This window comes from Oryctolagus cuniculus, chromosome 1 (assembly GCF_964237555.1).
Source record: "Oryctolagus cuniculus chromosome 1, mOryCun1.1, whole genome shotgun sequence".
Taxonomy (NCBI): domain Eukaryota; kingdom Metazoa; phylum Chordata; class Mammalia; order Lagomorpha; family Leporidae; genus Oryctolagus; species Oryctolagus cuniculus.
In genome coordinates, this window is record NC_091432.1 from 64,218,533 (window position 1) to 64,232,866 (window position 14,334).

Here is a 14,334-nt window from a genome sequence, read left to right on the forward strand (position 1 = left end):
CTCTGCAAGCCCAGTTCCATCTTCTGGGAGACCCTGGGCAGGTCACCAGCTTCCAGGGTCTCGTGTCCCCGTCCCTGAAACTGCCGCGGCCACACAACATAGTCTCATAGTCTGTGAGCAGGGTTGCCTCTGCCTGCCCCGCCCAGCCTCAGGCCTGAAACCTCCAGGAGGGAGAGGCGGGAGAGGCCCCCGTGGCGGGCTAATGCCCTGGGGTCACTTCCCCGTCCTGGGAGGGGCCCCTTGGCTTGAGTCTGTCATTCCTGAGTGCCCCCCCCACCAGATTGGACCCCCCCTGGGGACAGAGACGGGGTCTACAGTGTGCAGGACACAGCCTGGGGCAGGAAGCTAGGCTGCTGAACGGCCTGCAGAAGTCCTGGCAGTGCCGGGTGTGGACCCGTCTGTGAGGGTCAGTGTCACTCACACCAAGCCTTGTACGGGCTGTTTCCATGTCCAGGGTCCAAGGTAAGCTCAGCTGCTCTGCACGCTTACCACATGGGACCTCAGGAAGTCTCTCCTCACCCTCGCTGTCCAGGTGGGGAAGGCGAGGCCCAGCCGGCTGAAGGGGTGAGCCTCCGGCCACGGCACACTCGAGGCAGCTCTGGGACTTGAGTCCAGCTCTTTCTGCCAAGCTCCCCTCCCCCCCGCCCTGGGCCTTGCACGAGCAAGCAGTGCGGTGTGCTTGGTCCTCAGTGTGCAGGGGCGTGAACCCTGCTCAGCAGTTACTGGTGTTATGTTGTAAGGTAAGACATTTCAGGAGAAAATCCCAGACCAGCGCCTGCAGGAACGACGTGGGAGCAGCCCCGCGTGTGTTGCTTTTGGTCACTGGGACCAAGGGAAAAACAGCCCAGGAACACGATGCTCTTGGCAGATCAAGTAGTCACAAAGCAAACGCTGAGGAACCTGGAGGACACTTAGCTCGTGTGTCGAGTGGTAGAGTTCCGGGACACAGTACAGTTCCCATTCTTTGTCATTTGGTTGTGTTTCTGTCATCAACAACTTCCTAACAGACAAAATGAACGCAAAGATTCAGAGCAGCCAGATTTTGTCACAGGGCCGCATGGAGGGAGCTGGACAGGAACTAGGCCCCGAGCCAGAAGCGTGGCTGGGTTCCTTGGGCAGTGAGTGAGCAGTGCAGCCCAGGGGTAGCCACGGGCCGGAGGATGCGGGCTCGCTTTGTCTCGGTGCAGGAGTCCAGTGCCTTGATGGGTCACCTTCCGTCATCCCAGCAAGTCCGTATTAGCCGGTCTTGGCGCCAGCACTGTGACCTTTCCGTCTCACTCTGCATCTCGAGACCAAACCACTGAGACCAGCAGAGCTGCGGGAGCACTGCCCCGGAAGCCACCGCCCTCTGTTCCTTTCCAAGTTGAGGTCGTGGCAGCTCGGAAGGAAGGGCGGGACACCAAGCCGCGGGAGGCCCAAGGCCCAGTGATGTTCTCCGCCTGGGCTCTGGCTGGCCTGCGGGTGTGCCGTGGGCTGGGGTGGGGTCGGAGAGGAAGGGAACCAGCCCTGTGCGGTGAATCCCTGGCTTGACTGAAGCCCAGTCAGTTCCTGAGACGAAGGAGCCAACACTGGATTCTGACACTGCGGTGGGGCCGTTGACTGAACTCTGTCCCTGGTCACAGACCAAGTCTCCAGTGCCAGCGGCGGTCTGTGACCAGCAGCTCGCACGGGCAGGGGAGCAGGAGAGTGCCGTCTCCTGTGTCTCACGGCCCTTGCCAGGTGTACGGAAAAGCACTTCACACATTCCTTCCGCGGGAACGCACGCTGCCTGTGGCTGCAGCACGGTCACGGGTCCCAGTGCCCAAAGTGGGGAGCGTTCGTGCTACCCACTGTCTGTCCTTGCGGGGGCCACGGCATTATCCACAGGCTCCAGACGCTGGCATGGGCTGGGCCAGGACTTAACCCAGACCTTCTGCCTTCTTGAGTCCCTGCGGGCATCTCCGGTGTTGCGCTGGGAGTGCAAACAGCTACAATCCTTTCAGAGGCCCTTTGGCAAATTCTAACAAAATTAGATACACACATTTTTGACTCTCAAGTTTCATATTTAGGAATCTGCCCAATTACTGGAACAAATTTACAAAGCTGCATGTACAAAGATGTTAATTTCAATTTTTCTAATAGCAGATGGCTTCAAACAACCTGAACACTCATCACAAAAGGGATGTTTAAATGATGATATATCCAAGCAAGTGAATATAAGACAGTCGAAAAAACAAGTGACAGTAGTCCCTCTTCGGTGAATAAGCAATGTGTACACGAGTGAGTTTTACTCGCAGAAGAATGTCTGGAATGCACACTGCCCGGCACCAGCTCTGCAGAGGAGGGCTGAGCCGGTCCTCAGCGTGGCTGGCTGGAAGCCAGAGGGATTTAGCCTTTAACCAGGAGTCTCTGTCCACTCCTGCGACACTAGTAAGATCTCCCCCGACACAATCACTACTTCTCAGTGAGGGTTAGGAAAGGGGCAAAGAGTTCAGGATGCCCCCTCCTGGAAGCCAGCAGTCCTGGCCTCCAGGGCGACGGCAGGGACCCTCCTGTGCCGCTCGCTGCTCGCCGCTCGCCAGCATGCTCTAGGCCCCTCCCGTCCAGCACAGGCCACAGGTCCTCACAGACCTGCCTGTTGTCTCCATGGAGGAAGAACCTTGAGAGCAGAGGTCATAACTTAGCCATGTCCGTCTCTAGTCCCCAGGGCGTTAGACTTGGTGCGTGGGTGCCATCAGGGACTGCATCCCATGGACGGATCAGTTTACTTCCTGCTCTCTTCATCTGTTAAGGGGTTCAAGGAAGGCCCACAAGTGTTTTAAGAAGCATGGTCTTTCTGGAAAAGCCTTGTTTACCTGAATCTTTTTATAAGGAAACATAGAAAACATAATTGCATGTTTTTATTATTCAACATTTTATACATAATAAATACAAACTTTTTACAGCCCTGGGGAGAAAGCGCACCTGCAGAGGCCCCCCCCGAGCCTCGCCGTGCTCTGTGACGCTGGGTACACGTCCTGGAGGGAGGGGGTGCTTTTGAAAAAGGAGGCATATTTTTACAACTTTGTGTTTTAAAATAAAATTAGCAGCTCTTCCAGAAAATATTTTAAAATATAACAAAAGGTTTCAAATACCCCTCTGAGGTTGTGGAAAACCCAAATTCAAGGACAATTTGGCTGCTACAGGGAGAATGCAAGGCCTGGTGGCAAGCACTGCTGTTTAGTGAGCACATGTCGGCAAACTTGAAAATCTCAAAAACCACCCCGTAATTTCTTTTTTAAACTTAAGAATAAGTTTGATAAACACAAAAAGACCTCAAATAGATCAACAGATTAAGAAATGAAAAAAAAAAAAAACAAAACCAAAAAACCCACCAACATCATGGAGAAGATTCATCAATGGGTATTATCACCGAAGTGCTCACGTGACTAACAGCGTTTCTTCAGTGTTGACCTTACTCTTGGTCAGAAATCCCATGGGGACATTTGGCGAGCATTTCAAGTTTTTAGAGATTCTTAGGAGGGACGGAGTTTTCAAAGCTTAACACAATTTTGGGTTAAATTCCGCAAATCTGATTTCTTAACCAAATAAACAAAAAGCAGCGGGTGAACACCTTGTAGTCCACAGACACCTCACTCCCTGCTTCCACGGGAGTGGGCGCCAGGGTCCTGGTCTGCAGCAGGCCCACTGGGCCGCGGTGCGCACCACCCTGGGCTCTCCCCGCTACGTGGCAGACGCTCGTCTTTCCCTTGCTGTCCTGCAAGGATGCAGGGCGGGCAATCCTGTCCTTCCTCCTGGAAGGCCGGTCTCCTCCCCGGCCCCAGGTTCTTCCTCCCACAGCGATGGCAGAGCAGCGGGATGTGGAAGCCGCATTCTCCACGGGTGGCAGATGGTCTGGACAAGCTACAACCTGGCACGTGGGGAAAAACAGTGCTGGGGACCTCTCAAGGAGAGGATACAGATCTGTGCCCTCAGTTTATCCCAACACTCAGATTCACACATACTGATCAGACGTGTAGATGCTGGAAAGCTTAGGATGAAAAATACCCAAATACAAACAGGACGTTAACTCGGCCCAACTCAGATCTGGAAGCTCCATTTCTGCTTTAGCCGTCGCCTCCTATTAGTCTACCTCACGGACACGACATGGCTACTGGTTCAGCCCTCCATATAAACTCCACTACTACTAACTGAACGGCATAATATTAATACAAAGAGGACACTGTTCTTTAAATCTGTTAGTTGTGGAAGAGATGTGCGTTAATGCAATTGGCGCTAAACTCAGGGCAGTCTGCCTATTTCCCAATAAATTTCACTTAGTCTGGGGACTAACTTCGGGGAGGAGCCAGCCTCTCCTGAAATCCCTCCTTCTGTTTCCTTATGTAGCCAACATGATCTGATTAATACTTAATCAGATGAGCAAAAGCCACTTGAAGAAAGATGAGAATCTTTGCCACATCCTGTGGCCACAGTAATATACTGTACGAGCGCACATGATCAGTAATTCTGTGACTGTGCCCTGAACGAGGCCTGGTCTTGAGTCTCATATAAAAACGGACCGCTGGTAGGCACGAGGGCTGCCCCCTCGCTGCTTCTAGGGCCCGCAGCATTTGTGCTATGGTAAGAGATGACATAGAAAATGACAACAAAAAAGGCACAAAATATCCAAAACATGGGAAGAGTCCCCCAGGCCACCCAGTCACATGTAATCCTCCTTGTTTTTGCTCCATTCGAAGTCATCATGCAAAGGTGCCTAGAAACAAGACGGGCCAAACTCGAAGCCTGGCCTTGATTGTAGCAGTGCGGACGGGCCCCGCCGCCATCACACCAGCGTGATCTCCACGTCCTCGATCTTCTCTGCCGGCCGTCGGTGGCTCTGTGTGGGCGGCGGGGGAGCTGCCCGGACCTGCGCGGGAAACAATCACATGGATTGTCAGCTGGCTTCCTGCCTGGGTGCCTGGAGCTTCCTCAAACCCCCGCCACTCGTCTGTCCGAGGGCCCGGGCTGCCTCGCTGTCTCAGAAATGCTCCGAGCTCACGCCGTCAATCTAATCTTCACTGTCTCCTGTCTCCCACACCGAGAAGCAGCTGCTGCTTGGATGAAACGTGAAACCCACGAAGCAGGTTGCGGCCTCGCAGAAAGTCCTGTGGGCACAAGCCTCACTGGGGCCCTAAGGACCTTCTCAGGCCCAGGCCTGAAGTGAGAGAAGTGAGAGAGAGCAACGCTCAGCGAGCGAAAGCCTCAGCCTGTCTCGGGAGGAGAGATGGGCTGGGTTGGGTTGGGGGGCCCGCCGAACCATGTTAAGAAGTACGTGTGTTATTCTGTAGGTAAAGAGGAGTCCCTGGTGGATTTTAAGCAGTATCAGACATGGGAAAAGATGACTCAGGTAACATTTTGGAAAAAAGATCAGAGGTGGGCAAGAGTACGAGCAGGATGACAAATCAGCTGTCTGTAATCATCCGAGTGAGAGCTGACACAAGCTGGAACTAGGGGCCCAGCCGTGGGGGCAGTAGAGAAGTGAAAAGATTTGAGAGCTGTCCCAAGGCAAACCGCGCGGGGTCTGATGACCACACCTGTGTGTGTGCGAGAGGTGGGGCCAGCAGAGCACTGAGCGCTGGTAGGGTGGGAGTTCCTTCCACGGGCACTAGAGGGGAAGGAGCACATCGGGTGGGAAGATGCTCAACTCACTTTACTGAGCTTTGGGGGTGTGGGACAGAGACACGGAGATGCTCACAAGTCTGCAGCCCAGGGAGGAGACTGCACTGATAGCTGTAATCTGTGAGTTGTGGGGACACAAATGGCTGTCAAGACTGCGGAAGCAGTTAGATCACCTGGGGAGAGTGCACTCAGAGACTCCAAGAGAAGCAGCCCAGGGACGGAAGCATGGGAAGCACTGCAGAGACGGAGAGGCAAGGCGTGTGCACAATCCACGGAAAGGAAGGGCCTGAGAGGGAGAGGCGGGCAGCAACCAGGAAGTGTGGTGAGGCTCTCTCCAGTGCTGCCCACCACCCGACCTGTGCCACCACCGCCTCCTGGACCACCTCCAGTCACTCCCCACCGAACTGCCAGAGCGATGCTTATTTATTTATTTTTTAAAGATGTATTTATTTATTGGAAAGGCAGAGTTAGAGAGAGAGAGAGAAAGAGAGTCATCCATCCTCTGGTTCACTCTCAAAATGGCCATAACAATGGCTGGAACTTGGCCTATCTAAAGCCAGGAGCCTGGAGCTTCTTCCAGGTCTCCCAAGTGGCCCATCTTCTACTGCTTTTCCCAGGCCACAGCAGAGCTGGATCAAAGTAGAGCAGCCAGGACTCAAAGCAGTACCCATAGGGGATGCCAGCACTGCAGGCAGCTACCTTACCCACTATGCTACAGTGTCAGCCCCCATAGCAATGCTTTAAAAATTCAAAAATTCAAAACCAGTCACCTGGCAGTATCTTCCTGTCAGATTTAGGATAAAGACTCAAGTCTGTCACAAGGCCCTCAGTACAGATGTGCCGAATGGATGAAGGCAAAGGTAGCCAGTGGTTCAGGGAATGCTGGCAGGTGAAGGAAATGAAATGGTGTCTACTGAAGTGAGAGCCGTGACTCAGGCGCAGAGATGGCGTCACGGTGGCAGGTGCATCGGGGTGAGCAGAGGTGGCATCTTTGAGATTGCATTCTCCCTGAGAACAGGAGCTCTCTGAGGTCATGAAGCCTATCTTACTTCATCTCAACGTCTTCCAAAGAGGCAAATATAGGCCTGGAAAGTAGGTTCTCAATAAATGCGTGCTAAAAGCAAAGTGCTTCTGTTTCACAGTTGGACCACCTGACGTTCAGAGACCTTGCTATAGCGTAACACACGTCTGTGGCTATCATCCAGCCATCTCGCCATGGCTCAGTGAGAACCGCACCAGTGCAGACTAAACATCCCGAGATGAACCGATTTTTATAGCCTTCTGGTCAATAGCTCTTTTTCCCTTCCCATACCCATTTCATCCTTGCTTGGCAGAGTCAGCAACAACACAGAGGCCATGGGGAGCATTCATTTCTGACCGTCGACTTGGAAGAGCTCTGCACTCTGCAACACGGGCAGCCAGCAGACTTACCGGTCGCAGTTTGCCGTATGAGGTCTCGGGAGTGTGCCTGGACGCCTGCGAGAATCCTGGTGATTCCGCGTGGAGGCTGTTTTCTAAGGGAGAGGATCAAGGAAGTTCATTTTATTTGTGTTGCTGAGCAGTGAAAATGCTAATGCAGTTCTGTGTGTGCCCTTCAGGTGAGTCTGCATTTCTTTAGCCCACACCCCGGAAACCCTTACCATTCGCTGAAGGAGACCGGGGGAAGTACTGGGAGCTCCTCTTGTCTGGGCTGGGGTAGGGGCTGCTGGGAGGCTGGTCGTACAGCGGCAGTGGAGGCAGCGAGGTGTGCGGCTTGGGGGAAGGAGAGATCTGCAGCAAAGGGAGGGAGGTTACGGGGCGCGCCTCCCCAGCAAGGAAGGCTGGAGCTTCTCTGCCTGCGCTGCTCAGGTTCCTCCTGTCCTCTGGAGGCGGCCCTGAAACCTGGTAGCCCCATTGGAAGCAAATGGGCTTAAAATAGCCACCCCCAAGCCCTTCTGTGTTGCACTTAACTTCTTCCTCTTGCAGACCTCATTAAGCTACTGATCTCAGTTTATCTGAAACAGTTACCAAGTGGCACCATTCTCTAGGGTTCTACTGAGAATGTATCAAATTACCCAATCCAGTAAATCCAATGAGGAACGAAAAGAGGCCAGTTTTTTTTTGGAGGGGGTGGGGGCGATGAAGATAAAGTAACTGGCCGGGTTTCTGCTGTACACGTCAGACTGAGCGGTCACAGTCACCATGCAACAAGATAGCAAACTCATTTCCTACTGTGAGAGATTCCCAGAGAGAACAAACCAAACTGTGACCAACTCAGGGCTTTCCTTCAAGGCGAGTTTCCCTGTGAGGAGCTCAGCCAAGGGCCCCTTGAGTGTGGGATGCGGGCTCTGGAGGGTCCTGGCTACCAGGGAGGGAGGCTCTGACAGTGGCACAGAGAGCGAGCCCGCCGATGTTTCACCACACAAACCAGCCACAGAGACCACACATTCCCTCTCTGGTTTTGCTTTTTTTCTCTCCACCAAACTGAACTTTGGTATGTCATGTGCAATTTAGCATTTCTGTTAACCTATTCAGAGAAAAGAACACGGAGAATGGAGGTGTAATATTCCAAAAGGGCCTGGCTGACACATCTCTGGTTTCCCGATTTGGTTCTGCAGACACATGTAACTGAGGACTGGGGTAGCAGGGGTGAGATAGAGACTATGGCCCACCTTTGCCTAGACCGACAGATCTCCCCCTTCTCATGTACCTGAATCTCTCTCATCCAGGGAGTATCACCATTCTCTGAGGCTGAAAGTTCTTCCACTAGCACCGATGGGAAAACTCCAATCCGTCCACTGAATTCCCCTTCCCAAAAGCCATCATCATCTTGGTTTTCTTTGTTCACGATGCGGATGATAGCCCCCTCCGGAAAAGACAGCTCATCATCTGTCTGGCCCTCATAATCATAAAGTGCTTTCACAAAACAGACTAGGGAGCAAGAGAGAGACGGGTCTGGTAAGAACACTGACACCCAGGTGGCTCTGCAACACCCCCAGTGCTCACGTGACAGCCAAAAGGGCATCACATGGAAAGCAGCAAAGCTGTCGCTTCTTTACCTCCTGAAGATCACCTCTAGGGTTCCACTATCTAGGACTAACAGGGCCAAATACCAGAAAACATGTTGTGGGGTAGGAATAAAGCTGTGCTTTTGAACCTGCAGGGTAACACGGTTTAGGTCGAAGGTGACAAACAGAGAGTGCCACGCTCAGTCTTTACCGCTGGCGTCTCCGTTGAGGCTGCCCGAGACGAGCTCCGCTTCTGTGGAGTTGCTGGATGTGTGCGAGCGGCTGTCCAAGGCGGCCAGGGACTGCAGCATGCTCAGCAGGCTGTTCGAGGTGGGGAACTGCAGGTACTTCTCTGGCACATAACCCACCTGGCCAACTTTATTCCGAGCCTGGGTAAGAGACACGTCACAAGACAGGTTTGCACACATGAACTGGACAGGGCAGGACAAGAACCAAAGCAAATTCCTAGAAATGTCACAAGAAGGGGCGATATGAGCAAAGGAATATACCTTCACCCAGTCTTCCATATCTCCATCTTCAATCACTTCTAACACCTCATGCTCCTCAATGGTCAACTCATCTGGTTGAGAAGCCTGCAGTGTGGGATGGTCATGGACAAAATTAAAAAGGTTAGATAAGGAGCAGGTGTGCGCTGATCACAACAAAAACTGGGGATCAAAATACTGAAATGATTTTGAGAAACAGAAAAATTTTAATGCTGTAAAACTATCATAATGAAGTGAAGTTTTACTTTCAAAAACGGAGCAAAATAAAATCACGACAAAAACTGAAGAAACTGAATCTTCAAGAGGCAATCAGGTTTGGTGAACAGAGCACCACGCTGGAAGTCGAGGCCCTTGGTTCCAGCTCTTGTGTCTACTGGTAAGTCGATCAACGTGATGCCTGCATTTCCTGCCACTCCCTGGAAGACGGGGAAGTCAACGTGGGATGGAAACACAGAGCCATGATGACGTGGGAAGCACAGGCAAAATAGATGGCGCCGAACTGGACCTGTGACCAGCGGGCTGCATGGAGGTGCATGCTGTGAGAGTGCAGAGAGCAATGTCCATGGATTAGATGATGGCTTGAGCACAGCCTGGGGCTGATCCAGAGTCACTGGAACACGTGCGCAAAAGAATGAAATTGTGGGACAGGAAGTGACTGAATGCAATCAAGCTTTGGATTTATTGTGCTCTGACTTCAGTGTGGAGACTGGGCTTATCTAAACACACATATTGTGGTGGTGCAATTAGCCCTGACAGCAGGAATCTGCTAGTACCAGCCACCCCGATGTTGCCCACGAGACCGCTAAACCCGAGAAGAAACTGTCAGAGGCTCAGCAGAGAGGCTGGAGAATCCGTTAAGTTCTGCTTCCCAAGGCAGGGGCGGGATGCATCTCGCGGCTCTCTAGTAAATAGTCCTGACAGCTTTCCCAAGTCCAAGATCAGTTCAAACCATGACCTAAGACTGTACAGTCTTTCAAACTGACAATCTCAGTGTAAATAAAATACCTTCACGTTACACAAACAAAAATAAAGCAAGAAAATAGGTCACTTCTAAGAATAACTTAATGAACATTATTAAAACATTTACTCAAAACCTAGATTCTGGATGAAGCCTTAGGCCGACCAATCAGAATATTCCAGAACCAGATTTTTAAGTAAATTACCTCTTATCTAAAAATATGAGGGAGGAAAAACCTGTCCACTTATTCTTGACAGCTTTTCCAGGAAAATTTCTTTGCTACTCTGAAGCCATAGTATGCCTTGCATAGACCAGCAAAAGGCAATGCTTTCCTAATTTCAGGGAAAAACTTAACAAGTATCAACATGACCAGTCCATAATGTGTGTGAGCACAAAGCAGGAGAGATACAGGTCTTATTTAAATATGTTTAAATATTTAATACAGGTCTTATTTAAATATATTATATAATTAAAATTATATAATTAAAATATATTTAAATGGATTGCTGTCCTCACACAAAAGTCACAGAGGCCCATGAAAGTTGTTTGGTGTACCCCAGCTTGACTAGACCGTCCCCACGCATGATGACCAATTCTTCCACTCTACAAGGTCAAGTCCTTGTAATGGCAACCAAGATCCTACAGAGTTTGGTCCTCATGAGTCGCCTGGTGCTCCACTCCTTGTTCTCTGAGCATATCTGGCCTCTATGCTTCCACCAGGCTGCCCTCCTATCCAGCACACCCTCTCCCTCTTTCCCATAGGATGAGTGGATAACATTTCTGTGAGGTTAGAGCCAGCTTTAGTTTGTTTCTAGGAGAAAGCAACTATAAGACATCTTTGAAACTCAATTTTCTTTTTTCCATTAGAATATAAGCTCCATGAAAGCAGAGGTTTTTTGTTTGTTTGTTTTTTGTTTTGTTTTGATCAATGTTATATCCCAGAACCTAGAAAAGAGCACAACACTAGTACACGGTAGATACTCAAGTATCTGTTGAGTGAGCGGTTTGTCTGATAATATTGTCCTGTAGGGTTTGTTTTGTTCTAATTTGAGAGGCAGAGAGCGAGAGAGCGAGCTTCCATCCAGATTCACTTCCCAAATGTTTGCAAGGCCAGGGCTGGGCAAGGCCAGAGCCAGGACCAGGAACTTAATCCCAGTTTCCAACCACCTGAGCATCACCGCTGTCTTCCAGGGTCCACATTATCAGGAAGCTTGAATCAGGGCCTAGAACTGGGCATCAAACCCAGGTACTAAACAATATGGGACCTGGGTACTCTTACTAGTATCTTAAACTCTAGGCCATATGCCTCCCCCACTCCTTATTGGGTTACGGAAGAGATTAGAAATAAACAATAATAGCTATTAATATTATGCATGGGGTGAGGTCCAGCACATAGGTTTCCCCAAAACTCCCACAGTGGGCTGGTTGCTTCCTCCTCCTTCCATTCTTCTAAGGCTTTGAAGACCCCTCTGACACTGACTGCCAGGGCACTCTAGCCGTGTAGCCCCGTAGACCACGGAGAGGGAGCAGCAAGGGCAACCACGTCAAGAAGGACTCTGGCACCTCTGAAGACTACAAGGCAGCAAGAGTGGCCCATGTGGAGTTCGTGGCTGGGGTAAGGGAATGGGCGGACACAAACCTGGACTAGCAGGGGACCAGTCAGCTGCACACTATGGGCTGCAGGGAGGAGTTCTCAGGGTTTTTCCTACATGTGATGGAAAGCTTAACGAGGGTCTCAGGAGGGGGAGGAAGGGGAATAAAATAACATCCTTCATGTGTTAAAGATAATTCTGGCTGCAGTGCAGAAAAAGGGCTATTGAGAGGCAAATATGAAAGAGAAAGACTCAATTATAAGTACTCCCCCCGCTTCCTTTACAGTTATCAAAGCAATGGCCTAGACCAACACGGTAGCAGTGTTGATAGTAAAAGTGAAGAAATTTAACGTATGTTTTGGGGGGGGGCTCAATAGCACTGGCTGAGGGGAGTGCGGGAACGCGGTGAACTGGGGAAGTGAAACACTGACTTTGTGGTGAGTAAAATGTTAACTGGACAGTAGGACGGGGTGACAGAGATTAAGAACTATTAGATCAAATCAGGTTTGGAAATTCTGTGTCTGATTATCTGGGTCCCTGGTTAACATGCATAACAAGAGGTGGCGATATCAGGATGAGGGAAGGCCAAGTTTTAAAAATCACTTAGTGAAATAATTTTCCTCTGACTTCAATTTGAGGATCATCCTAAGGAGGGTCTACATGCCACCCAGGTGAGAAATACATAGTGGAGAGAGGTCTACTTACTGAAAATTCACCAGATGCCAAGCACTGCACTAAGCACTTTGCTATAAAAGCATTATCTCACTGAATTTTTCACACTTTACCCCTAGGATATGGATAAGGAAATGGAGGCTCACAGAAATAAGGGACAAGTGATAGGTCGTATCACAAACGAATGGCAGCAACAGGACTTTAACCTGGACAGTCTGAAGTCAGAGCCTACTGTGTTATGTTGCCCCTGACATTAACGGAACACCAATTCTACACTAAGTACAGTATGAGAGGCTAGGCAGATAGAGTTGCACATACGCTCAGAGTTGTCATTATTTAACATTAGCAGTATGCTATAAAAATACAAACCTTGTAGGAATAAACAACTTTGCAGGTGAGTGGGTAATTTCTTAAGGTGCCAGAAGGGCTGGAACTGCTGTCGTCAAAAGCATCCATGTTGTCTTCAAACTCTTCTCCTTCTTCTCTTTCGGTGTCTGCATTAAGCTAGGGAAAATTAGAAGTCATTGTTTACTTTCTTCAAGAGAATGCTTGAAAGTAGGAAAAACATTTAAAGTCTGTTTAAAAATGCTGATCTAGGTGCTGGTGCTGTGGTGTAACAGGTAAAGCTGCTGCCTGCAGCAACAGTGTTCCATATAGGCACCATATTTGTCCTGGCTGCTCCACTTCCAATCCAGCTCCCTAATACAAAAATGGAAAAGCAGCGAGGATGGCCCAAGTCCTTGGGCTCCGGCAACCATATGAAAGAAAGGAAGCTCCTGGCTCCTGGCTTCAGCCTGGCCCAGCCCTGGCTATTGCAGCCATTGGGAAGTTAACAAGCAGATCTCTCTCTTTCTCTCTGCCTCTGCCTTGCCTTCTCTGTAACTCTTGACTTTCAAATAAATAAAAATAAAACTTTAAAAAAATAATAAAACAAAATGCTAATCTATCTATTCAACTGCAATAATCATGTTCTCATTTGCATTTTTCATGTCAAGAAAGAACAGGGTTTTTTTTTTTTCTTTTTTAAGAATTTATTTATTTACTTGAAAGGCAGAGTTACAGACAAAGACAAGTAGAGACAGAGAAAAAGGTCTTTCATTGGCTGGTTCACTCCCCAAATGACCGCGACAGCTGGAGCTGGGCCGATCTGAAACAAGGAGCCAGGCACTTCTTCTGGGTTTCCTACGTGGGTTCAGGAGTCCAAGCACTAGGGCCATTTTCCACTGCTTTCTCAGACCATCAGCAGACAGCTGGATCACAAGAGCAGCAGCTGGGACACAAAGCAGTGCCCATATGAGATGCCAGATCGCAGGCAGAGGCTTAGCCCACTACACCACAGAACTGTCCCCGGGATGGGGATTTTTTAAACCCAACGGTAAAATATCAGTATGTGAGAAATATTGATCAGTATCTTTCTCAGAAGGCCTCTTACCATTTTAAACCGATCTTATTAGGAAATACTAAAAAGATTTCTAAGTGCTATCAAGGATGTGGTGAAACAGGCAAACAGGCTTTCATCCATGGCTGGTAGGAACATGAATTCATAGGTCCTTTTTGGAAAAATAACCTGCCTAAAACTAAAACATACCACTTGACCTAATAATTCTACTTTTGTGAATCTACCATGAGAGTAAAATCACCAGGATATAAGACTATATTCTAAGATAGTTACTGCAACTTCACTCACAACAGCAAAAGCCTGGACACAACCTGTACGTCCATCAATGGGAGAATGTTTGAATGACCTATGGTGTGTCTATACTTAGATGACTATCACCCATCAAAAATGAGTTTGAGAAAAGAAAGCTCAAGTATAAATCCTCACAGATATGGTTACATGATTTTCAACAAGAGTGCCAGGATTATTCATTAGGGGAAGGACGATTTTTCAATAAATGTGGCTGCAAAGACTGGATAGCCACACGTGAAAGAATGAAGCTGGAGCGTTTCCTTACTCAGAAGTGAACTCAAGTGGATCGAAG

The 14,334-nt window shown here is 49.5% G+C and overlaps 1 protein-coding gene across 5 annotated transcripts in view; it reads right to left on the bottom strand.

Annotated features, from left to right (window-relative positions):
- Window positions 1-2,864: 2,864 nt before the first annotated feature.
- The window catches only part of FCHSD2 (FCH and double SH3 domains 2), a 299,407-nt gene continuing 287,937 nt past the window's right edge, over window positions 2,865-14,334 (bottom strand). For all 5 annotated transcript variants that reach the window (XM_002708714.5, XM_051851103.2, XM_017344834.3 and 2 more), the window contains 7 exons: window positions 12,722-12,856; window positions 9,134-9,217; window positions 8,836-9,013; window positions 8,327-8,547; window positions 7,278-7,407; window positions 7,069-7,151; window positions 2,865-4,885 (listed from right to left, as the gene is read on the bottom strand). In XM_002708714.5, coding sequence (XP_002708760.1) covers window positions 4,802-4,885; window positions 7,069-7,151; window positions 7,278-7,407; window positions 8,327-8,547; window positions 8,836-9,013; window positions 9,134-9,217; window positions 12,722-12,856 — 915 coding nt within the window. In that variant the 3' untranslated portion in view covers window positions 2,865-4,801. The remainder of the gene's footprint in view (window positions 4,886-7,068; window positions 7,152-7,277; window positions 7,408-8,326; window positions 8,548-8,835; window positions 9,014-9,133; window positions 9,218-12,721; window positions 12,857-14,334) is intronic.